The 26,982-nt window shown below is 39.3% G+C and overlaps 1 protein-coding gene across 1 annotated transcript; it reads left to right on the forward strand.

Annotated features, from left to right (window-relative positions):
• LOC145500331 (uncharacterized) lies at positions 1–26,952 on the forward strand. The gene is made up of 7 exons (XM_081479841.1): positions 1–179; positions 10,621–11,291; positions 12,140–12,319; positions 12,819–12,914; positions 15,272–15,343; positions 18,671–21,024; positions 26,521–26,952. The coding sequence occupies exons 2-7, from the start codon at positions 10,625–10,627 to the stop codon at positions 26,839–26,841; spliced, it is 3,690 nt and encodes a 1,229-aa protein (XP_081335967.1). The 5' UTR covers positions 1–179; positions 10,621–10,624; the 3' UTR covers positions 26,842–26,952.
• The last annotated feature ends 30 nt before the right edge of the window (positions 26,953–26,982 follow it).

Below are 26,982 nucleotides of genomic sequence, written 5' to 3' on the forward strand. Positions count from 1 at the left end.
ACATTTCCGCATCATTTACACACGCTCAATTTACACCCTCGGCATTGCGCGTTGTGAATTCACTGGCGTTTTGGGTGATGAACAAACTAATTGAGAGTTCAGAAGATTGATCAGCACGTTATCAGAGATGTAAACTGCCGTATTCACGTGTGTTTTGTGAGAACTTAAGCTGTGATAAGGTGAGTTGAAGTTCCTGCTTCTCGCTCCATCTGTTGCGCATCGCTGAATTCACAAGTTTCGCGAGTTTTGATGGTCGAAGCTCTTCAGTTCATTGTAAAGCCAGAACCTTTCTTTATCTCTAAAGCAACAAACCCTTTACGTTTAGTCATATTGTAAATTACAACTTAGCAGTTTAAAATTCTAGAAACAAGATCAACTGAAATCAGACAACAACTGACAACAATCACTTTCACTTTTGACTTAATGAGCTTATCAGTTATCTGCATAGAATTACGCATCACTTTAGTGATTTCCTTTTGCAATGTGGTGGAATTTGAATTCTGTGTAATATTTGTGTGTTACGTTCTCTCAATTTCTATCGGAGTGAAGTTCAGCGTCAGTGATTTTGACGGGTACGAACATTGGGGTTTCTGGTATTTTTACGCACATTATAGGATTGCCTGGAGGGCAAAGAAAGCTCATGCGATGTAACGTAATACAAATGCATCTGAGCGTGGATAATCTGAGGGTGCGTGCCTTTGGGGTGAATGGATGAAGATCAGTAATGCAAGATTACTCAGATCATGGTGCATCAAAGGAACTGATGAATCCATGATCTGACTGATCTTGGATCACTCCAGATCAGTTAATCACTTGACGTGATTTTCAAGAACACTCTGATTTAGTCACTGGTAAATGCGTATATACGTTCTCAGAAATGGAAAGAAAATTAATTTGCAAATAAAATCGTCAGATGAACGACGCTATAACTCTTTATAGGTGACCTTGTTTTGATCGAATACAAGACTAATTAAAGAATTGATCATGTTTTTTTGCTGCGAGGTAGAAGAAGAGTTTCGAAAAGAATAAACAACCTCACTGTCATTTCGAATTAAAGTTTGAAAACACATATTTTTAGATCCATATCATAAAATCATGATTGTTGGTTTCCACTTGATTGCGTTTCTTGTGAATGAATATCTCATGCCTGCATGGCAAAAAAACATGAGAGAAACTGCTCTCAAAGTAGTTGGAGCAATGCATGATGCTGAAACATACATGTAAGTTCCGGTCTTCATTGTATAATCATCAAGTTACCACGATGGTTATGTCACACATTCCAATGCCACACTGTTTTGTGGCACAAGTTGAAAATTGCTGTGTGTTTCACTGAAAAATTTCACTAATTGAAATCCTGATGGGAACTTGTATTTTTTGGCCAGTCATGCGTAACTAGAATTCTGAAGTCTAATTTTATTGTTTTAAAGTCAATTGTGATGCAACGAGTTTACATGTAGGCTTGCTTTTTTTTGCCCGCAGTCAAGGTCAGTTGCCAAGGTTATTTCAAAATATTTACTTTATGCTTGGTTTAGCTTTGGTTTCAATTCATTTAACAAAAATAATCACTAAAGGCCTGTCCAAATGGGAAATGTTTAGTGATCAAAGATTTTACTGTTTGGCCACCTTGTTGGGTGGTGTTTGATCATGGTTGTGTTTGATACAATTTGAAGGCCATCAAACATTCAATCAAACAACTTAAAACATTTCTTTTGTTCTCTTGTTTGATAGACAATGTTTTGTTCATTTGGACAGCCGTATCAAACATGTTTGGCGTGCGCCTACGTACCATGCTTGCTCAGTGGCTTGTATCCATAGTTTGATCTGTGTTTGATCAAACATGTTTCAACTGTTTGGCGACTCACTTTAACATCAGCATGTTTGGTCACCAAACAATGTTTGCTGATGTTTGATGTTTGTTTCCCGTTTGGACAGGCCTTAACATAAAATGAATGGAGTCAAAATCATTTTGCTTATTGATGAAATTTGCATAGTCAAATTATATCTACGCAAGTTTGTTACTGATTCATAAGTGTTAAAACTAAAGAACTTGGTATCCTCTGGAATATCAAGGCCTTCTTCAATGTTGGTTAAGGGAGTCTCATGCCAGTGTACATGTATAGCTTCTTCGTAACTAAGAGGCATCTTGGAACTTACAGTTTATCAACTTTTTATCAGATCGACTACTCTAACTTCTGATACAAGTATTGGATCGGCCACTCTTCTGATACAGAAATCCACTTTTTTGGTTAAAAACAAAATACAGTGTAGAATCGAACTCAATGCAATGGATTGCGTTGGATTGCGTTCGATTGTGCTTGGTGAGTAAATTTGCTTGAATGAAGATTATGTTACTTGGTCTCAAAAACACGAAAAACGAATTATACTGAAGTAACTTGGGCCTTGAAAAATGTGTTACTGATTTTCAAATTTCCATACTGTTTCATTTTCTTTTATAATTGTATTGCTTTATGGCTTGCACATTTTTATTTTCCAGTACCTCTATAAACGCAAACCATCCACTAGCTAGTTAGCTCGAAGGAAAAAAACAAAGAGTCCCACAACATTCGAACCGCCAGCCTCAACTTGCCAAGTTCTGATCCCCTGGCATAAACCTTACCAACGTGCCAATGTGACACTTATGAATTATTTAAGAAGTAAAACGTTATATGAATTCATTGCAGTTAATTATAAACTGCTGGTTGATTGCAGACCCACAGCGTGGTAAAATATTTTGTACAGTGAACTTACAGCGAGCAATTGTGGATTCAAATGGCAATTTTTTGCGGGAAATCACTCAGTGTGCGTAGCTTGTTTTACTGGCCATGTTATCTACATGTACGTGTAATCATGGATATTTTTTCAATGCTGGACGGGTTTTCAATTCTTTCTCACTCTCCTCTGAGGTCAGATCCCTGCTGCAGATCGCTTGGCATGTAGTCATAAAAGTCATCTGACAAAACGCATGGTTTGCAGCTCTAAAACTTTTAATTAGTGATTCGGCATTTTGGTCAGTTTGGGACCTGCCTAGCTTTATGTGATCTAGTAATTTGATCCTCTGATCAATTGAAGTATTTTTTTAGTGCAATGAAGGAATGAAGATATTTGTAATAACTGAAGTCCTACTGTAAGGATAGAACCATCAGTATCAGAATAGCCTTCGACTTGCTAAGGAGACGTAAAATAAAATGACACTGCATTTTATCTCATGTGATAGAAATTAAGTTTATTATTGATACACTTTTGATCCTTAACTCTGAAATACTGTATGAATGTAGATAACACATTCAGTTTTTTGTTGCAACTTATTTCTTTTAATTATCAGTAGTATATGTAACAATCAAAATAGCTCAAGTGTTCTACCTAAATAAGCTTAAGACCGAGTTTACCAGAGGACCAGGCAGGGGTGATACATGCCATCTCTCCTTTTTGGATGAAACTTTGCCCGATTGAAGGTACTACCCAACAACTCTAAAAGACAAAGTGGGCCGGCTTTGTGATATTTCCCTTAGTAGTTAGACCACCCCCCCTGGTTTTTTGCCCAAAATCCCAAAAATGTCACTAAAATAAGCATCAAATTTAAACACCGCTCCTGCTTACAGAATACATTGAATTTTATTGGTATTTCACACAAATAAAGATTGGACCTATCTTAGTTCACACCAGGAATTTCAAGTCATTTGAAGTGACAGGTGCCAATCAAGGAATGTCATTTCCTACCCATGTCACACAACATTTAGCTATAAGGCAAATTAGCTCAAATTCTGACTCAAATATTGCTTAAGTCCAACTTTCTAAATCAAAACTAATTTCATCACAGTTTAGAGTCACCCTTGGCCTGATGAAATCAAGAATAAAATTTTTGGCATCTCTTATTTTTTGGTAACAAAAGCTGTTCAAAACACATGACAAGAGGCTAGTTTTAACAAAGAGACAAGGGCGAAATCTAAAAATATTAGATATTATAGAATCAGTTCATCAAAGTTTTTCTATGTTAATGTCATTAACAAAGTCTTTGAATATTATTTAGGGCAGTGGAAGCTCAATGAATGCAAAACTCTTTGCAATACCCCTTAACCCTTGCATGTACAAGGGGGGGGGGGGGGGGAAGTTGGATGCCATCCCCCAATAAGGTATTTTCAAAATTTTGAAGACAGTTTACTCTAAAGGGCTGAAACTTTCAGTAGCTGTTCATTCATCCTTCACGAACATTTTGATATGTCAATTGTGTGTCTATCATTTTTTTATGTTTCCATAGCAACCACTAGTTTCATGTAGGTTTGGCCGAAAATCAACTTTTTTGACCTAATTCTGTATTTTTTTCCCAGTTTTCTTCATCAAATTCCAGAAATTCACCAATATGTACATTTCATAAGTATTTTGGCTTGATTTTGTATCAATTTCCATTATTTCTTGACTTTTTAAGAAAAAAGTAAAATCCAAGATGGCAGATCCAAGATGACAGGTCAAATGACGTCATTTTGCATCATATGACGTCACAGCCAACAAATATGGTATCATTTTGTAGAACAAGCTCAGGGCTATCTAATCAATGCAAATTTATTTCGCTCTGCCTAAACAGAGCACAAACCCAAGAGGGTTCCATCCATTTCCCCCTTCTATCACAGTGGGGGTGCTAGTTAGCTCGTACATCTGAGGGTTAAAATAACAGTGCAAAACACCTCAATTCTATTTGTACAATTTAAATATGGGAATAAATGGCCATGGTATTTAAATTCTAAAACATTGACTAGTTAGATGAGAGTTTTTCTGGGCAAATCTCACTTTTTAGATTACCTTTGAAACCCTGCTTGATCATCACAGGCGGTTCACGTGCTTGATGTTGCAATTGATTATTGTCAACTCTTACTTTACACTCGGCATACAAACTCATCAATCCTGAGAAGTATTCTTTGCTGACATTATTGTTTTTCCTCATATATTAACTCTTGAGCTCACCCAATGAATATTCATTTCATGCGAATCGAGTTGCTGCATCAGGCAGGCAAATAAATCTTAATTGGTATAAAGATAAACATTGTGCAGATAATTTTGAAAGCATGGGAACAAGAACCAAAGACCTTGATCAGCAGCAAATAATATCACCAAGTGATAATTAATAGTTTATTATTATTATTATTATTTATCACATTTATTTATATTTATTGTTGTTATTTATTATTTATTACCACTGGTGCACACTCTAATGATAAGAATGACTTCGATGTTTTGCTCAATTGTAACTTTTTGGAAAGAAAAGCTCGACAATACCAGACGTTACCTTTGTTCTCATCTCATCCACTCACTTGCCAGCCTTAGAAGAGTGCACAGGCAGATCGTCAGACATGATTTCAGTGACCCACAGGCTAGAAAGGACCTCTGTGACAGAAGAATTGCCACAGTGCAGAGCCATGTGCGTTGTAACATAAATGAAGGCCATGACATTAAAAGTGCTAGTGATATCTAATGGCGGGTTGAAGGGTGTCAGGCATCAATAATATTGTTAAGACTGAAGAGTCAGGCCAGACCATGAAGCACACAATGTCTGGGATCCTGTCTCTAAATTTTTTTAGCTTCAAGTCCGGAGGTTTGAAAGTGTAGAAGGCTTATGATATGGGCCCTGGTAAACGTTTCACACCTGCACATGAGGAATGGATTTGGAAGACCTCAAGGGCCTACAGACTTATGCATAGAGCAGCCCTTAAATGTACTGCAAGAGAGACTGCTACCTTTACAGCCAAGAGTTTGACGTGTCAGCTCCAACAGCCTCAGTTTAGGTATAGTTAATAGATGGGGATTATTATGAAACTCAACAAAGTTCTTTGTTGCATGTTTTTGTTCTCTTTTTTGGTCTTGACCATGCACAAAACACAATTGTTGTATACTACTGACCGAGTAACTGACCAATAGAAACGTTTTGGTTACGTAATTCATGCATAGTGTATGGACGCAAAAAAAAAAAATTGCACGATTGTGGACCTTCCAACACAAATCTTCCCATCTATTAACTATAGTCTAGGACCTTGCAATCTATTGAAGGAGAGTCCCAAGTTGTCAAAGCTACAAGAGTGTATTCCTCCTACCCTGAAGAGGGATTCACAAAAGAATACCAATCTTTTGCAGCCTGCAGCTCAACACATGGATGTGGGTAAACACCTAAAGAAGTTAGAGAGAGAAACGGCATAGACAGCATCAAGACAAAATGGGTTGAAATCCCAAACGTGCTTTAGTGATCATGATCCACATGAGAAATCTCAAAGGCATGGGTCTGAAAACATCACGAAGAGGAACCTGCTTTTCTGAGAAAGTGGACTCATATCCGAAAAGAACATTTTTGGAAGGTGAGGGGACAGGACGAAACTGTAGTGTATGAGTGCAGTAAGATGAGACTGTGAAAGACAGTAGTGGTAGGAAAATGTCCAGCAAAGAAGAGTAGCTTGCTGCAGACCAAATATAGCCCAGTACTTCAGCATGTTGTCTGTAATTTACAGAAGTGGCCGACTAGCTATACACCAGGCTGATCTGAATCTGTCTCAGGATGAAGCAGAAGAGATCTTGACCAGGCTTGCAGTACGAAGACAGTACTACTTGCCAGCTAGTTTACCATCCACCATGTAGAATATGTAATACAGTTTTGTGACCAGAAAAAAAAACAAATCGGTTATTTCACAGGGCTATGGAGCTACGGATATACACATGAGGTTACTGAGCAGAAAAGAAAACCATGGCCAAGAGCCAATCAAGCTTCTTGAGTGCCTAGAAAAATTTTAAAAGTTCAACCGGGCCAAACCTTGCTAAACCTAAGGCACTGGTGCCGTGTATGTTGTCATGTGTGCTCGCTTGGACCCTAGGTTTTACATAATTTCAGCTACTAGATCTTCTCGAGGCTCAATTTTTCCTCAGAATTGCAATTTTTTTCACACATCTTCTTACTCGCAGACATGCGATTATTTACAATGTTTTGTGCTAACATCTTTCAGATATAACCTTTATCTGCGGTTAATTCAGTATAGGAACTTTCAGAAGAAAAATGCATTTTCATAAAAGCTAGCTAAAGCTCAATCTTACAGTTCAAGTATTATATACAACTGTAAGTGTTTACCAAGATTTACTTGCATGCCTGATGCAGCAAAATGAAAATTTCAAGGGTTTTTTGAACTCGGAATGAGAGCAAACAATGATTTCAGCAAAGAGTACTTCTCAGGATTGATGAGTTTGTATGCCGAGTGTAAAGTAAGAGTTGACATTAATCAATTGCAAGATCAAGTATTTGACCTGTCATGATTGAGCAGGGTTTCAAGAGTAATCTAAAAAGCAAGATATGCCGAGAAAAACTTTCATCTAATTAGTCAATGTTTTAGAATTCAAACATCACGGCGGTTGATTCCCATATTTAGATTGTACGGATAGAATTTAGGTGTTTTAACCCTTGGGCGTACAAGCTAACTCGCACCCCCACTGTGGTATAAAGGGGAAATGGAAGGAACCCCCTCCGGTTTTTGTTCTGTTAATGCACAGCGTACTAAACTTACATTGATTAGATAGCCCTGAGCTTGTTCTACAAAATGATACCATTTTCAATGGCTGTGATGTCATAATGTTAAATGAAGTCATTTGACCCACCATCGTGGATCCGCCATCTTGGATTTTACTTTTTTCTTAAAAAGTCAAGAAATAATGGAAATTGATACAAAATCAAGCCAGGATGCTTATGAAATGTACAAATTGGTGAATTTCTGGAATTTGATGAAGAAAACTAGGAAAAAATACAGAATTATGTCAAAAAAAGTTGATTTTTGGCCAAACCTACATGAAACTAGTGGTAGCTATGGAAACATAAAAAAAGATAGACACACAATTGACATATCAAAATGTTCGTGAAGGATGAATGAACAGCTACTGAAAGTTTCAGCGCTTTAGAGTAAACTGTCTTCAAAATTTTGAAAATACCTTATTGGGGGATGGCATCCAACTTCCCCCCCCCCCCCCTTGTACATGCGAGGGTTAAGGGGTATTGCAAAGAGTTTTGCATTCATTGAGCTTCCACTGCCCTAAATAATATTCAAAGACTTTGTTAATGACATTAACATAGAAAAACTTTGATGAACTGATTCTATAATATCTAATATTTTTAGATTTCGCCCTTGTCTCTTTGTTAAAACTAGCCTCTTGTCATGTGTTTTGAACAGCTTTTGTTACCAAAAAATAAGAGATGCCAAAAATTTTATTCTTGATTTCATCAGGCCAAGGGTGACTCTAAACTGTGATGAAATTAGTTTTGATTTAGAAAGTTGGACTTAAGCAATATTTGAGTCAGAATTTGAGCTAATTTGCCTTATAGCTAAATGTTGTGTGACATGGGTAGGAAATGACATTCCTTGATTGGCACCTGTCACTTCAAATGACTTGAAATTCCTGGTGTGAACTAAGATAGGTCCAATCTTTATTTGTGTGAAATACCAATAAAATTCAATGTATTCTGTAAGCAGGAGCGGTGTTTAAATTTGATGCTTATTTTAGTGACATTTTTGGGATTTTGGGCAAAAAACCAGGGGGGGTGGTCTAACTACTAAGGGAAATATCACAAAGCCGGCCCACTTTGTCTTTTAGAGTTGTTGGGTAGTACCTTCAATCGGGCAAAGTTTCATCCAAAAAGGAGAGATGGCATGTATCACCCCTGCCTGGTCCTGTGGTAAACTCAGTCTTAAGACCCAATGAAATATTATCCATGCACAGCTGACCACACACACTTGCTTTGCTGCACTTTCTTTTATTTGTTTTCTTCGCCCAGCCACTCTAGCGTTTGTATCCTTTTTTGTCTTCCCCATTTTGCCAGAGTGACTGGCTTCAAGAAAAATCAAGCTACAGAGAAATTATCTCTCCGCCTTTGGCGCCTTGAGCGCATTGCGAAACACAAGGGTTTTTTAGAGATTCTATTCACCGGGACGTCAACGGTAGTTAACTTTCTCTGCACTGATTGGCTCAGTGGGGGGAGCTGTATCTGAGAACCCAGTTGAATGCGTTTGTGGGCGGACTTTGTTTGCAAAGCAGAAGATTTTTCTTACGCTGTTTTCTGGAATAATTTGTTTTGCTTGAAGCAGACACTGTAAAGAGTTTTAACTCAAAGGGAATTTGTTCAATTGCTCTCAAATTTGGACAGTAGCTAGTTTAACATATAAACTACAAAAACGTTCTGCGAACTGTTAATTTCGAAATATTTTTTCTTCGAGAGCGATTTTTGTACGATCACTCTACATTTTTTTAATCCTATTTCGAAAATGTTCTGTAGCTTTTTACTGCAATTGAATATGGCAAAACGGAGACACTTTTTTTAAGTGCTTTGGGCCCTGAAACCAAGGAAAAAATGAAATTGGTGAAAAACAAAAATCGTTTTGACTTGTAACTCTCGAAAGGTGATTCGGGCGCTCGCATTTAGTGGTCGTGAAAAATTCGACAATTCATTTTATTTCAAAATTCTTGGAATAGATTGATAGCCAGTTCTATAAGCTTTAATTTGATATAGGGGTTTAGGTATCTAGCGCTTAAACTCTATGCGCTACATCGCTTGCACACGAGACACCCCTGAAGGTATACCGTAACCGTAATGTTTTTCTCTTAGAGAACCCTCACCCCCCCCCCCAGGGAATTCCAATCCTTTCTGTGGGGGGGGGGGAGGGCAAAGGAGTATGGATATTTTCTGGAACTGCAGATTAGCACTTACACACTGTACATGATGTACAGTAATGTACAGTAAAATCCTACTTTAAAGCCCTGGGCTTTTATAACTTCATAAGGGGTTTTGGGGGGGCGCATGAACGGGGAGGAGGGGGGTGGGCTCATATCCCGCAGGGCATATAAGCGGAATTAAAAAAATGTTTCGGAACGACGAGATGAAATGTATCTGAGAAAAAAAATTCAAGCTGACATGCCATTACATTTAGAGCTATTGCATTTATAATACATTTTTTTTGCATCACAATAAACAGAGAATTTACTTCAAAAACATCTATAAAACACTAATGTGACTGGAACAGCAGGAACGGAACAGAACAAAAGTAGAAAAACTACAAGCCTTAATGTTATCAATTTTCCTGTCCTCTAGGTAGAATTAACAAAGTTCATACGGTACTTTTATTTTATGCCTACAACTTTCGATTAAAAATTTTGATGTTTGTTAAGAAATGCCCTTATACATTAGATGGGTTTATATCTGGTTGGGCTTATATCTGGGGGAAAGGGGGAGGGGGCTTATATACAGGATAATATCTTTGTTAGCAAATAGATGGGCTTATATCCTGAGGGGCTTATAACCGGAGGGGAGGGCTTTAAAGTAGGATTTTACAGTATGTAGTAAACTTGCTTGCTCTAAGAGGACTGTAATTTAGGAAGTAATCGCACATTAGGAATTTCAAAATCAAACGAGCACACAGCAAGAGGCTGATTTGAAATTACGAGCGCATTGGACACCCATGTGATATCAGTCATGTGCCAACTACATGACAAATAGGTGTGTGGAGAACCAATCACAATCAAGAATTTTGTTTTAGACACTATTTCTTTTTAAAGCAGCTTGGTTACTTCTTTTGTTTCTTTTGATTTTCTTTGTGTTTACTTTGTGTGCAGGACTATGTCAGCGCCTGAAACTAACAGCCCTGGTTGCAGTTTAAGGGATGACGACAGTGATCCACCATCTCTCAGTATTGAAGTGAAGAAGCTCAGTGATCTTCCAAAAACGTCAAAACAATGGAGCAATGTTGATCTCCCAGTAGACATTCTGTTATTGACAGTCCAGGATAGTGAGTTCTTGGCATGTCATTATTACCTAAGAGATGCTTTTAAAAGTTATTCTCAAACTCTTGGATATGTGTACTTTGGAAACATGGGTGATCAAGACAAGCCATATAAAGTTGCTTTAGTGAAGTGTTCTAAAGGCTCCTCAGATCCTGGTGGCTCACAGACAGCTGTTACCAATGCTGTTACCCTATTGAGACCCAAGGTCACTTTTTGTGTTGGCTTCTGCAAAGGTCTGAATCATGAAAACACCAATCTAGGAGATGTGGTTATATCATGTAAGCTTACCACAGATGCCTACAAAACGCCAGTGAGCAGAGATGTTGGTAACCTTGTCAGAAATGCGGCTGATGGCTGGCTTCCACCCTTAGAATGCCCAGAAGCTTTTAGAGACGTCAAAGTACACTGTGATGGTGAGATTTTGAGCTGTCCAGGTCCAGTTAGTGCTGAACAGCAGCGTAAATTACATCCAGAGGCAATTGCAGTTGAAATGGATGGAAAAGGTGAGATTGACTTGTATTAGCTTGTTCAGCTAAAACTAGAAAGGTCTATAACATTTCAGGTAAAAATACAGATTCTTATGGGCACTGGATTATTGGAATAATTAGCTAATATTTCTTTCATCATGATTAAGTTTGCCTCAGTAGTGTTCATGTTTCCTTTGGTTGATTGCACTTCCCTGTTCAAAACCTGCTTAAAATTATTTTGTACAGTCACATACAAAGCTCTGTGATAAGGGTTAGTACTTTAGTCTACCATACATAAAAAGCTTGTATGGCTTGGGTTATGATCAAGAGGTAATTATGGTCTTCAGCAGCTATGGATTTTGGTTCAATAATCCCTTTCACTTTTAGCCTGTGAGAGAGCCAAGCTGTCTTGCAGGGTGGGGGTTGGTGGGTTTTATGAGGAAGGAAAGAGGGGGAGAACTTGCACAAGTATCTCGTAAATTTTTCTCTCCTTCTTTCCTTTCCTTCTCCATTCCCGACCCTCTCAGAGAGCTAACCCACAGGCTGTTTTAGTTTTTCTGACGCATTTCAAAATCTTCAACTTTCCCTGTCATCTGTAAACAATGTGCTTTCTGTTTCTGGTACCTTGTTCATGGTCCTAAATACAATAAAAGCTTTTAGGATGGGTTCGTCAATGTGCAAATGCCCTTGCACGTTTTTAATACCAAAGGTCTTAATAAGTAAAAAGACACAACTTTTAGTATCTTAAGACTGCTCTATGATCACAGTATGTCCACAATACGCAAGTGTTTACATGCAGAATATTTTGTTGTTTACTTACCATGTACCTGTTTGCGCACACATTACATGTACTTATACTTTCTTTGTCTGTTCTTTTCTTCTAGGAATGTTTACCGCTGCCCATGATTTGAAATCAGAATGGGTTGTTGTCAAGGGTGTGTCTCGTTTTGCAGATAGCAGTGCAAATAAGTTGTGGGAAACCTTTGCCAGTGTCATGGCCGCTTCTCTTGTGTCCAATATATTAAGTGATCCCTTTGTTTTTGAACAATGGCCTCACTATGGAGGTATGTACGGTAGCGTGTACTGAGTTCTTTTTAACAATTGTACAAGTAATTGCCTTGCAGAGATCAACCTGCATGTAGTTCCTTTGTCTGCTTTGTTTTACAAAAAAACTTTCAGAGAAGGGAGGCTTTTGGCTCACAGTCACGTGACTCAGTATCAATCACCTCTGAGACCCCAGGTACATTTAGGATTAAAAGAGATGGAGAGGAGCAAATGGAGCCACAGTTAAAAATCCAAAAAATCTTAATTAAAGCTTTCCCCTGAGAAAAGGCTGCTATAAGAAATACCTGCCATAAAAAAGAACGCAAAATATTGAACCAATATTTCCTAGAAATGGCCCTCTCGCTAGGTCAATGACATTTATGTGTTTCTTTGTATCTATCCATTCTCCAATTAAACTCTACAGTGAGGTTATTTTCATTGTTTCTATCCAGTGTACTTTTCACAGCTGTGTGTCACTGTTGCCAGCGCAGTTGAACTTGACAAAATTTTTCACTGCAGGCATGTCAGCTGGGGAAGAGAGTTCAAATAGCCATTCAAAGATAGAGTCACCATGTTCAAGTGATCATCCAGATGCTAAAGGAGCCGCGCTTGCAGGTACTGTTGTTAGCGACAATTCTAGTTGTATATACAACAGCAACAATAATAACAACATCTTGATTCACTTGTACATTTACGGTTAGATGAAAAATGCCAGGCCGGGGTCCCAGGGTGTGGAAAACACAGAGTCTGGTGGAAAACATGGGGTCTGAGTGCAAAACAGGGGGTCTAAGTGGAAAATACAGAGTCTAAGTGAAAAACATGAGGGTATAGTAAAAATGAGAACTCGAAATTTTGTTAGTTTAAACTGCAATGAAAATCAATTCAGCATCTCCACGTGAAACACGTTTCTCAAACATTTCGTGAGAAAGAAAACCATTCAAGAGCCAACTTGCCGTGCAGTGGTTTTCTTTTGCACTGGGCGTCTATTTTATTTTTTGCAGTAACTTGCGTGGATGTTTTTTCTTTTACCTTTATTAAAGCGATATTAAAATAATAAAGATTGTTTTGCCTAGTATCTTCAACCATGAAAAGCGACAGTTGCCGTATTTGTTCCATTAAAAGCTGTTTACCTGTAAGTAGGACCTCGAGAAATGGGAACAAAAATTACCATAGAATATTTGGAATAAACAAATAAAATATGCCTGGCCCAGCCAGGCCAAATTTAAAACAAAAGCTAAGGGGGTTTAAGTGGTTATTAATCAAGAAAATATGTACGGTAACCTTCTTGAAATGCCAGTTCGAAAATAAATTCTGGTGTTCTTTCAAATAAAACAAAAGTCAGCGCAGTACTGTAGTTGCTTGCGTTAATTTCAGCATGAATAATCTCCACTCTTACAAATGTGGATTTCATTTTTGGTGTCTCCTTACACACGAGTTTCCAAAAAAAAATATTCTAGTGAAATCAAAATGTTATTCCCTTTACATTCAATATCAACTGGGACCTCACTAGCGATTCATAAATGATCAGACTCCAGGGTTATAATTACATCTGTCGTATTATGCATTAGGGACCAGTCATTATTTATCGCCGGGGGGTGCGGAGGATTTTGGGGGGATCGTTGGCTTTTTAGGATGAGAGAATGGGTTATCATTCATAACTGAGAGCCCAAAAGGGGATCACTAAATGTCACATGCCCATACAGACTTTGTGGACGGCTATTTGACGCTCTAAAAAGTAACTTAGCAGTTTCCAAACACTTGGGATGGTTAGTTGCTGGTATGTCAACTGACATCAGTCGAAGAGTTCTCAGTAGATGGGCGGAATTCTACCGGCTGTAAAATCAAATGTAGCCAGCTGTTCTGTATAACAATAACAATTTAGTATTTTAAGTTGTAAAGCACTGTTGATCAGTAAATGTAAATAGCGCTCTAGAAGTTATGAAATTATTATTATTATTATTATTATTATTGTTATCATTATCATTATTATTATTAAATTGACTTGCAGACTGAGATGTTTCAAGAAGGAAATAGTATTTTAGTCAAAAATGTGAAACAGCGCTACTTGCTACATCTAGGTTTAAGTTTATTAAATACACTAATTTGTGAAGCAGGCAGAGCCAGGGCCCCTTTGGATATCAGCCTCGTCGCTGAATTGGCCACCCTGGCTAAATAAAGTTTACCTTTACCTTTAACCCAATCCAGGCTACTTTTTTCATCTCCCCGCCTACTTCAAAAATAAGTGACAGCTCTGAATTAAGAACATTGTTTTCCATCGTATATTTAGGTGAAAACTGTTGTATGGGGCCCTTAAGGTAACGTTATTTTCTCTAGGAGTTCTAGGAGCACCCCCTGTGAAATTGTGAAAATCTAAACAAGCTCACACAGGATTGCTATACACTCTAGAGGCTTAGGGACAAAATTTAATGTCAGTTTTAGGTACTCATCCAGTGCAAAAACATGAAGAAACTTTGTTCACCTACAGTTTGTAGGTTAATCTTTTAACCCTTTTTACATGAAGACCAAATGGCAAGTGGTAGAAATTAAACATAAATAAAAAAACAATGGCCACCCGCATTTTCAAGCCCCAAAATAGTATAAATTAGGTTGAGCTTTTATTGTACTAACCAAACAATTTGGAGACAAAATTCTGACAATATTGCCACAAAAAAGAAGAACAGAGAAACTAAAAACTGTTTGGGGGTGGAGCTCTCTTGTAAGTTGAATATTTGATTTTAAAAAATCATATTCTATTGTGTTTGTTTTAATTAAATTAATTAAATAAACTTTCCAAAAAAGAGAACTTCACTAATAAGAGTTATTTCCCTGATACAATATCTACTGTTTTTCTGTAGCTATCCATAATTAAAGAACCACTACAGTGATGTCGTGTTATTTCTATAAAGTGTAGGTCACTGTTGTGTATCCTTTTTACCAGCACAGTCAAATTTGACAATGTGTTTTCCTTGCAGACATACCAGCTGGGAAGAGAGAGTTGCCACGTTCAAGTAATCATCCAGATGCTAAACGACCCAGGTTTGCAGGTACTGTTGTTAGCGATAATTGTAGTTGTATGGCGTGCTGAAACCCACTGTCATGCTGTGATGCTGTTCTTGGTGATGGAATTTAACTTCAGCTTTGCAATGAAAGTCAGTTGGAATTTTCAGTCCTGACTGACACTTTCTCCATGTAGATGTAAACATTGTTATCGTTAACTCCATTTAACGAGAATTTGTTTAAGAAGCCAGGCTTAAATCTCATCTCCTCTTCCCCCTATCTAACCAGACTGAAATTCTCCATGTTTTCACTCCTTAGTATCAGCTAAAAACTTATATGCTCTTTAAACATGAATCTGTCCCTTGCACCCTTGAAAGCAGGCTTTGAAATATTCATTTTGTTACATTCCATATCTCAAAAGTCAACAGAAAAAAATTAACCAATCAAACAGTTGGTTTAAAAGTTGCTGAGGCTCATTAACCCATTGACTCCTAACCAATCAAACTGGCTTTGAGGGAGAATGGATGTTGTGTCACTTGAGACGCCATCAGCTTTGGCATCATGATTGTATTCTGGGTAATTTCTTAATTATCTGTTGTTGTTTTTCAGTTGTTTATTCGTCTTTTGTGTCAAAAGAGTTATATTATATTACATTTTTATATATATTTTTCAGTTTAGCCTAAAAAAAAGCACAGGGGTGTTTTTTCCGCCAAAAACAAAGCTTGTGGCCTAGGAGTGTCATGGCCCTTCTGTACAAAATAGCACACTTAATTGCTGGTGTGCTCGTGAAATGCATTGTGGGCTATGGCACTCCGAGGCCAAATGGTATATTCTTGTTTGTTTGTCTGTTTGTCTGCTTTTTGTTTGTTTTTGTTATACCATATACTTTTATTTTAGGTTAAATTGAAATACCGTAAATCCTCGAATTAGCGCCTCCCCCCCTCGAATAAGCGCCCCCTTCGAATAAGCACCCCTCTTATCAGCTGAAATTTAAAATAAGCGCCCCCTGCCCTTCCCCCATTTTGTGGACGAATAATGACACAGCAAAGGATGTATAGTTTTCGTCATGTATTGCTACATTCTTTCAGTTTGTAAACACGTTAAGTGAACACGTTGAACACGTTAAGTACTGACGGTACCGCGATTTTAACTGAAGCTTTTTATGTCAATAAACAGCTTATGTTGTTGTTTACGCGCAGATGATGTATCAAAAAAATGATCAGGTCAGGCCACGATTTGGGAAAAATTAAATAAGCCCCCTGCTCCTTAAATAAGCGCCCTCGGTCTTCTTCTAAATTTGAAATGAGCACCCCGGGCGCTAATTTGAGGATTTACAGTAATATACATAAAGAATAAAAGAGAGGAAAATATCTACTTTCAGAATGTGAAAATCAATTGAGAAAAACAACCAAAAATAAAGAAATTATGCAAAAATTGCCAGGGCACCCATAGGCCACCATACACGTCAGAAGACGTTTTTGATGATTATCTAATGAACTGGGAAAATGTCTCACAAGGCAAACCTAAACAAGCATGATGGGATACAGTTTATCAGAGATATCCACAATACATGTACGATTTTTTTTTTCCGGTCACAACCCAAGCACAACAATGACCTGTTTTAAACCATTGGTAAAAAACTACTCTGTCTATTCGTTGAAAACTTTCCCTACGGGAACAAAAGGAGCTTATGGGAAAAAAAATAAAAAAAATAAAAAAAATAAAAAAAAAACCACACACACACACACACACAAAAGAGACCGAAAAAGGCCAAAAACCAAAGGAAGATGAACGGTGGTATTCTGTTTATCGATACCCTGAATAACGTTTGGCAATTAGTAAATTCGATTTCTTCACCTTTAGTGTCATTTTTTTTTTTTTTTTTTTTTTTTTTTTTTTTTTACACGGCATGGCAAAAGTTTAGTTTAGCGTTTGTTCTGAACTCTGCAATTTCGTTTCCATTTCTCAGTGTCATGGGTAATTTCTAAACATCATTTCTCAGGCTCTATGACTTCCACGCATTAGCTCTTTGCCATGTCTCTTCCATTTTTGGTCCAGTCTATTTTTTCAAACTACAACGATATTTGCTAAGTCATGTAACTGGAAAGAGAAAAAAAAGTATAAATATATATATAAGCGGATTCCATTGATGCCAATTAAAATTCGGGCTATTCAAAAGCCTGTGATGTCATATATTTTACCAACCCTTAACAATTCCATGCGTGAGATGCCAAATGAAGGTAACACGCCTCCGATCCACAGGAACAAAAACTTCATCCCTTTTACTTGGAGCTTTCTTGATTTTTCATTCTAACGCGCGCTAGGGACTGGCACCAGCCACTTCGATGTACACAGCCACGAAGTAGTGTCCTCAGCAGCGACTGTCTGTTATTAGGGGTGAACCTTTCATCTGTGCGCTTTGGTGTCTTCCCTTAAAGAAGCGTAACCTTTCCTTCATCTGCCTGCTAACCATGCAAACTACCTGCAGACTACAACAACAACTCTGACAACTCTTTTACCCTTGTTTTATGCCTCTTTATAAATTTGCCCTCAGTTCTGTTCTTGAATGTTAGCCCTCTTGTGACATGTTTTGAAAAATTCGGGTTATTTATAAAACCTTTAATATTATATGCCTTAGCAACCCGTAACAATCCCATGGTTGAGATGCTATAGGAAGTTATCACGCCTCCGATCCACAGGAGTTGTTGCCATTTTTCCTTCTAAGCTGCGGTTAGGGACCATTACAGTACTACACAAGCACGATATAGTGTCCTTAGCAACCCCTTATCCGTGTGCTTTGGTTCCTCGCTTGAAGCAGCATAACCTTTACTAAATCTCTCTCTGAACCATACAAACTACCCGTAGCTACTCAAGCGCGCGCTTGAGCTCCCCTCCATCTCCCGCACATGTTTTTTGACACGACAAATCTTTTCAAAATCCTTCCCCTGCTCTCAATTGTTATCGCGAAATCTCGTTAAAACTTTCTGTGTGGAGATTAGGCGACTTAGGACGCGCAAGAAAAACTGCGAACCGGGGGAGGGGTTTGTAAAGATTTGTCGTGTCAAAAAACGTGTTGGAGAGGGAGGAGAGAGCGAGAGCGCGCTGGATGACGCGTTTGGGATTAGGGTAACAGAACGATCATGTTGCGAAAAGCTATTTGAGAAAAAATACGGAAAAAAAACTTTGGAAACGACGCTAAAATTCTCCGACTGTCCAGAAACTATTTAAAAAAAAAAATGTTTTAAGTTGTAAAAGAATCTTTCGACTTCGTCTTGTCTTTGCTTGGTTTCGTGGAAGCTGGGAAATATAGAGATTCGAGCGAATATTTATACTCCCTGTGATTTAACTGCCGTATTCGTTTCTCGTTCTCACAGAACCCTTCAACCTTGAAAAGTGCCAACAAAAGCTGCAGTCCATATATGACACCATGAGCAAGGTGAAAATCATCCCGTGGGACGAAAGTTCTGCCATTCATATTGATCATCTCTACACAACGCTATCCTGGGTCAGGGATGACAGGAAACCCAGTGGGGTGACACAAGAAGAACTTGAAGACTACACCGACATATTCAAGGGCGACAAGCATCATCCTAATCCAAAGCGACTTCTGGTGTATGGACGGCCAGGTATTGGAAAAACCACATTTTCCAAAAAGACTGCTTTCGACTGGTCGCAGCAAAGAAAAGAAATCCTTAAGAAATTTGATGTTGTGCTGCTGATTAAGTTGCGAGATGTGTGTGAGTTGAAAGGTATCCGTGATTTTCTAAGAGCTTCCAAACTGCTGGCTGGCGATGAAGTGGTTGATGATGTCTATGAATACATACTTCGTAATCAAGAAAAGGTGTTACTTATTTTGGATGGCTATGATGAGTACTTCTGTTCTGGAGAACAATCACCTGTCCGTGACATTTGGGAGGGCACGCAACTGGGTGATATCCACGTGATTATTACAACTCGAAAAGAGAAAGCCGACGAGTTAACATACCACAGCCGCGTTCAATTTGAAATAAACGGTTTCAAAAGTGACAATCAAGTCAGAGCGTTTGCGAGCAAGATCCTGGGTGGTGAGAAAAGAGCTAAAAAGTTTGTAACCTACTTAGTCAATAGAGGTTTGCAAGACTTGGCTGAAATCCCACTTCTTTTGTTGATGCTCTGTACAGTCTGGAAGGAAAACCACTCTAAGGAACTGCCAAAATCACGGGCTCACATTTGCCAAAATTTCATTGAAACTTTGATCCTCCACACTATCGCAAAAGATGCAAAAGCAACGCAAGAGGAAGGTATAGATGCCTACAATGTAGAGCTTTGTGGACTAGGCAAGCTTGCCTTTGACGCTCTTTTGCAAAATGTTCTTTCTTTTCCTTTTAGCAAACTGCCTGACAGCATTTTGAGTGAGAAATTAATCAAAGTCGGGTTGTTTCATGTCCTCAATGCTGCAACATTTTTGAAACGCGAGCAACATGTTCATTTCATTCATAAATCAGTACAGGAGTACCTTGCTGCTTCCTATCTCAAGGAGGAGTTGTTAAAAGAAAGTACAACCTGTCTGTCCGAAGTTGACTCATTTGAAAAGATTGTCAAGATGATTGAAGTTCTTAGATTTGCCTGTGAGCTGTCAGCAGATGCGGCATGCGCCATTCTAAGTCATCTGGGGATCGTAGGAAAGAAGGAAGGCCTGACAGAGTACAACTTCACTGAGACACCTTGTATTCAAGACTTGTCTGACAATCAAGTACAGTTTCTAACCCTTATCTTACGTAGCTTTTTCTCATGCCCATCCGACAGGAGGCGTGATCTCTATCCTACATTTTTGGCTTACGTTGGTGGTGTTTTATTTATTAGTTTTGACCGGTTGCATAGCGTTGCCAATGAGCACATGTTGAGGTCTGCTGCGGCGCCAGAGTTAATCTTCTTCTCTGGCGGCCTACATACAGAGCAAAGCTATCGAGACCTAATCAGCGTACTAGAAGACCTCAGTGCAGTTATTGTCAGCTGTTCGGGCAAAAAGAAAGCTTCGGATTTCCTAAAGAAGTATTCATTACCAAACGTATGTGATATTTTTCTGAAGAAAGAAGAAGGGAAGACATACCTGTATATTGCTCAAATTTGGCCAGACTCTTCATTTCCCACTGAAATGTTTAGGGAGCTCATGTCATCGCCAGAATCATCTCAGAGGAAGAAGCCAGTAGATGACCAATCAAATGAACAAGACGACAGTAGCGCTTTGTGTTTGACTGAGATCAGCACTGCTGATACTCAGGCTACTCAACATTGTCTTTCCTGTCTCTGGAACATTGGTGTCTCTGTTAAAGAAAGGCAAGAGATGGAGACGCTTATTGACGTTCTATCTTTTGTGACATCTCCACGACATGTTGACATTGATGGTAACCGACTGCGTGCTACTGATCCTGTGTTGGTGGACACCCTGGTCTCACGTATTAACTTTACAAACAGACTCGATTCTTTAGTACTTACGGAGATCAATTTGACAGCCAAGCGTGCTACTGTCATCACCAGATCTCTGTACCAGGCTCCTAACTTGTGTTTTCTCAACTTGTCAAGGAACCCTCTCTGTGAAGGAGTAAGTGATGTCACGCGACATCTCAGCTGTGTTCCTCACCTGGAGGTGCTGGTCCTTTATTATGTTAAGATGACAAAGAAACAAGTGAATGATTTGAGTGAAGCTGTGCGTCAGACCGAGATCAGGAAGTTGCGGTCATATTACCATGTAAGTTTTGTGATTTTTGTTAGCATTCGTCTCAACTGTTTACCGTAATACTGGATATTGCCGAGATATTGATTTGGCATTATGTTTTGTTTTCTGGTTTTGCCGAACGAGGGTCAAGTTTAAAAGTTAAAAGACGAGGGCAAAGTTTTTTTGGATGAAAAGTGCTATAAATCAGTCCAAATTAGTTTTTCTGATGAAAGCGTTAATTTTTGATGTAATATAGGGATGCAATATCTATTTTAGTTTCAATGCGTACTTTGTTGTGGCTCTGCTGTAAACCTGTGTGTTTTGCTGGTACGCTGCTTAGCACTGGTATCGCTTGTCTTCTGAGACTCTATTGCGCATTTCTCGGCAATTTTTCATTCTCCATGGCATTTAAGGGAGTTAGAGTTAAAGTCGTTTATCGGTTTTATATTCATCCCGAAACGACATTTCATGGCGGACACCACAATAGAAATACATTTATTTTGTGGCAGCTGCTTCTTTCTTTAGGTGCAAATAAAAATAGGCGTTAGTGGGGCATTCAGAGGAATTGCAACGAGTGATTAAATTCTAAACGCGTTAAAACGCTTTGAAAAGCTAAAACAGATACAAAGGAAGCCATTTAAATGAAGCGTAGAACCTTGTTTCAAGTTTTGAAAAATAAATTCTCAAACTCAATAATAATTCATGAAGTTAAAACAAAGAAAATCACAACCGTGAAGGAGGTTTGGATACCCGGTCTTAATTAGCATAGATTTTGATGATTTTACTTCTCCGTTTACTCCTTAGTTTTTGTTTCGATTGAGAAGATATATCAAACACTCGAGACGGTGTTTCATCGGCTATCCAAACACCTCGAATTTCGTCAAAAATACTCCGCTGCGCGTCGTATTTTCAACTCTCTTCTCGGTGTTTGGATATCCCGATGAAACACTGTCTCTCGTGTTTGATATGTTACATCAAGTAACATGCAATCGCATGGTTTCCTTCTGTGGCTTGAACAGGAACCACTCATCAAATGTGGTTGTAGCGCTCGTTTAAGTTTTGATAGTCGTCGAAAATTTTACTGGTGCTTATTTTACTTTGAAAGAGAACTCGGACATCCGCCAAGGGCCAATCCCGGGCGGACAGGAAACACAACTCTTGGAATCAGTGTTTTAATTAGATAGTGTTTTTTAATGTGAACAACTTGCCTTGGCTTCGACGATGTAATGGACAAGATTTAGTAATGTCGAGGAAAAGGCTGTTGTTATTCATCGTGGTAGATGCAATAATAAAGTGTATTATCGTTTGTCTCACGATGTAGTCACTTGAGATGTAGATCGCGACGTTTCGACTGCTTACTGCTAGTCTTCTTCAGGCGATAAGGTCGACTGATTGCACGGTATCATTTATATCACAAAGGACGGCTGTGATTGGTGCATTTCGATCCTCCTATTGTTCCATTGTTCCGGCGAGTAACTGTTCCCTCAGTGGTCCGTTGTTGTACCGTTCTCCTGTTGTTGTGTTTCTTGATCGTGGGTATCCATGCTTCAGGAATTTCAATTCCACTATCCCTGTTGATGTTGTTAGGGTGAAGTCTTATGTGAATAGCTTCCTTGACCCTACGTGTGTACCAGTGAGGATCTCGATCAATAAACTTGACCTCATTCCAGATAGGATAGTGGCCGGTCTCGTGGGTGTGTTCAGAAACGGCGGAGGTCTGGGTACGGGCGAGTCGTATATCCCTGTCGTGTTCTTTGATCCTCTCCTGCATAGATCTCCCTGTTTCCCCGATGTAGACTCTGCCGCACTCACAGGGAATCCTGTAGACAACACCATCTTGTTTAGCCGGGTTGACGGTGTCCTTTGGTCGCACTAAGTGTGACCGAAGTGTCGTGTCGGACTTAAAGACGGTGCGAATGCCTTGTTGTTCTAGGCAGCGGCAGAGAGACTCCGAAACTCCTTGGACATAAGGTAAAACGGCGGTGGATTTAAATTCAGCGACAGGCTCTCTTCTTGGGGTTGTTCGTGCCTTTGTGATCTTCTGTACAAAAGAGGAGGGATATCCGTTAGAAACAAGTACAGATGACAGATGTTTCTTCTCTCCAGCGATTACTGATGGTTTGGTGACGAGACGTTTAGCCCGGTCGTACAGACACTTCACAATACCGCGCTTTACTGACTGAGGGTGGTGTGAATCATACGCTAGGTACTGATCAGTATGTGTTGGTTTCCTGTAGACACTGGTGGTAAGGCGGCCATTAGGTTCTCTGTAAACTGACGTGTCGAGAAAGGCGATCTTGTTGTTGTTCTCGATCTCCATGCTGAAATGGATTGATGGTTGTTGACTGTTCAGGTGTTGCAGGAAGACGTCAACTCTATCCCGAATCCAGGATGGTGAAAGTATCATCTACGTAGCGTTTCCAGATCTTAGGCTTGTAAGGTGCGGACTCTATTGCTTGTTCTTCAAATATCTCCATGTAGATATTAGCAATAACCGCGGATACAGGGCTCCCCATGGCTGTGCCGTCTCGTTGTTCGTAAATCGATCCGTTGTACTGGAAGTACGTAGATCTTAATACGAAATTCAAGAGGTCCGCGATTTGAACTGGTGTAAGTGTCGTGCGGTCAGCCAGGCCTGCGTCGTTCTCCATTTTTTGTAGCGCGGCTTGTACGGCGCCCTCGATCGGTACGTTGGTAAACAGTGATCTACGTCGAAAGACACCATGATCTCGTGGTCCTGGATCTCTTCACTGGCGATGGTGGAGGCGAAGTCAGTTGAGTTCTTCACTGTGAAGTTCGAGTTACCTGCAAGAGGAGATAATACGTTAGCCAAGAAAGCAGACAGGTCGTACGCAAAGGTGTTGACACACGACACAATTGGCCTAAGCGGTGTGTCGGCCTTGTGGATCTTCGGCAAACCATAGATCCTAGGTGGTTGTTTGTGTCGGGGTCTGATCTTATTATAAACCGCCTCTGATATGTGTCCACTCCGTTTTAGGGTTAGCAGCTTCTCAGATAGCTTCCGGGTCAAGATTTAGTAAGTTAATCCTATCTCTTGCACTTTTCTTTAACTTCTCTTTTGGAAAGGAAACCCTTTGCTTTCTATTTCAGTGTTTTTTCTTCCCACATCACTGCGCCCTCAAACATCCACCAAGAACCGATGCGAGGTTCAATTCCACCTGTTACCATCCTACCCCGCGCATTCCCCGGGGTAGGATTAGATATATTTTTTATTACTTAGTGGCTTATTCCCCGTCCCCAGGCACGAAAACCGGCGGAGACAATTTCCCGCCCCCGGGACTCAGATCTACTTTAACTATGTCTGTATGTACAATAAGGGTGGCAATATTGGTTTCTGTGTAATAGCAAAAACATACGTTTTGTCAAGAACGCATCGCTTTTCTAGAGTTAACTGAACGAAGGATACTAAGTTGAGTAAACTATATACCATTTACTGAAAAAAGAACTGATTTATATTCCACGCAACATTGACATCCAAAAAAGTTAAGATAATACTTAGTCATATATAATGTTTCAAAGTAAAAAGCTATTACAAAAAATCTTACTTTCTTAAAAGGTTAAGGTTAAATATGATCAGAGGACTAACAAAATTTTACTCAATATACAGGTACTCGATCTGTAATAGAGTATAACTCTTTTGATTTCATATTTGTATTAAATAAACTTACCTTCAAATATGGGCTTTAATTTAGAAAGATTATTTTGTTCCAACCAAGCCAAAACAAGCTATCGGCTTTCCTACAGAAAAATCTCTCTGCGTCCGGCAAGCGGTGCGTCGCCATTGCGTTTGATAAACCACGTGCAAAAAGCAACTTCTTGATTTGCTCCGCCCCCTACCCTCGGGACAAGACCACCTTAAACAATTCCCCACCCCAGGGCACCTGTCCCAGGGGTTTCCCGAGGGAGATGGTAACAGGTAGAATTGAACCACGCACAAGTATCAGAGCCCGTGGCGTAACAGAGATGACAATTTTTTAAAGCCTTTTTCAGACTTCTTTTCCGATTCGTCAACATTTGGTCGCCAGAAAAGTCTTTAACGAACGTGTCTGAAATAAATCGATTTATACTAAGAAAATTCTGATATATACGAGAGTCAATTACTGAGGCCTGTGACATAACAGAGTGCAAATTCGTAAAAGTCTTAACCGACTCGTCAACTTTCTTCCAAAAAATGAAGAACAGCGTATGGGAAATTCGCCAACGGCACAACATCCAGGTTGTGAGGGGCATTTTGATCTAATTCGGCTCGCTTCTATTCTCGTTTGCACACGTTTTAAAGGGATCAGCACCATCCTAATCCCCCGCCCCTACTGTTTAAAGTGTGGGACTGGCGCTGAAAAGGTCTGAGAAGGAGACTGGCTTTCTTGAATGCATCTAGAACTTTAGACAAGTTCAGGACAGTTCCTTTAAGTGTCAAATCAGGTTTTTGACCTTTTCCATTTTCTAAACGAAATAACAAAAATATAGCTTATCAATTTTTGATCTTCTTAAATTGACTCCGTTTGGGAAAGCAAGTTGATCTACTACATTCACACACTTCAAGAACACAGGCTGCTTCATGAACGGGAAGTGGAACTGAAGACCCTCTCATCCACCCTCCCCTGTAACACAAAATCCTCGTCCTCGGTCTCATCAGCTGCCTCATTTAGATTATCTCAGTCACCTAATTCAAAAGTTATTGAAAAGGCTGATAAATAAATTCCAACTTAGTTTATTGCGTTCAGGCAATACAAAGATAGTGGCTTGCATCTTGTTAGACAATTCCCAATCCACTCCGATTATAGTACGCTTCACCCGTGTGGTTTGATGACCAAAGACATCCTCCTCGCAGTGCAAAACGTTCTGTAAGCATCTTCTGTCGCGGATATCTATATTACGCCGGGTTTTGCTTTTTTTATTCTGGCCTTTCGTGAACTAACTTTGATCTGAATCCCTTCCGACTAAACAGGGGCAAAAACCTTTTGAGACAAACAAACAGCCGTATTAACTCTACATCCTTTTCCTATTGGACTGGTTGTTAGAAAATAACTTGTAGTTATAGCAGCTTAAAGTAAACACTAATTAGGGGAAGGGGATTGATAAACTATAACTCAATATAACTATGTGGCGCACCGAGAGAAGTCTGGACTTAATAAAATGTCTTCAAAAGTTCGTGAGGGATGCGAAGATCTAGCTGACTTTTATGATAATATTAATGTAATCAATGTGGCTCCGCCATACCTCTAAATGTCAATAATTAATATTTGAATTTGAAGCACTTTTTAAGGAAATTTAAATTAAGGATTCTTTACGTTGTAGAAAGCGTTTCAACCGAAAAGCTGATAGGCTTTTTCTTTTTCAATGTTGAAGGAAGAGTATTTTTCTCTGGAAATTACCTAATCTAAAAAACTAAAACAGGGCGAACGAGTACAGATTTTGTTGAGCCCACAAAGCTTTGGTCAGCAACTAATGGCTAGTGCGTGTGGATAGAGACGATGGTGTTTAACATTGTTTTGTGATTTATGACAGGAGCTTGATGGGAGCCCCAAACCTGAACATGAATGGCCATCTGAGGACTCCTGGACATCTGAGGGCTACTGGAAATCAGAAGACGAGCTGGATACTGGGACATCAATTGAATCAGAAGACGAGCTGGAGACTGGGACATCAATTGAATCAGAAGACGAGCTGGAGACTGGGACATCAAGTGAATCAGAAGACGAGCTGGAGACTGGGACATCAAGTGAATCAGAAGACGAGCTGGAGACTGGAACATCAATTGAATCAGAAGACGAGCTGGGGACTGGGACATCAAGTGAATCAGAAGAAGAGCAGGGGCCTGGTGATTAGAATCAGATTTTTTCGGTTGCTATAACAATAGGCTAACATAAGCTGGACAAGAAACTGAAGAAGAGGACCAGCAAGAGACTGGAACGGAGCAAATGGTCATGTGATCATCGAAAGGAGCAGAGCATCAGGAACTGTAAGAAC

The sequence above is a fragment of the Orbicella franksi genome, chromosome 10 (assembly GCF_964199315.1).
Source record: "Orbicella franksi chromosome 10, jaOrbFran1.1, whole genome shotgun sequence".
NCBI lineage: Eukaryota > Metazoa > Cnidaria > Anthozoa > Scleractinia > Merulinidae > Orbicella > Orbicella franksi.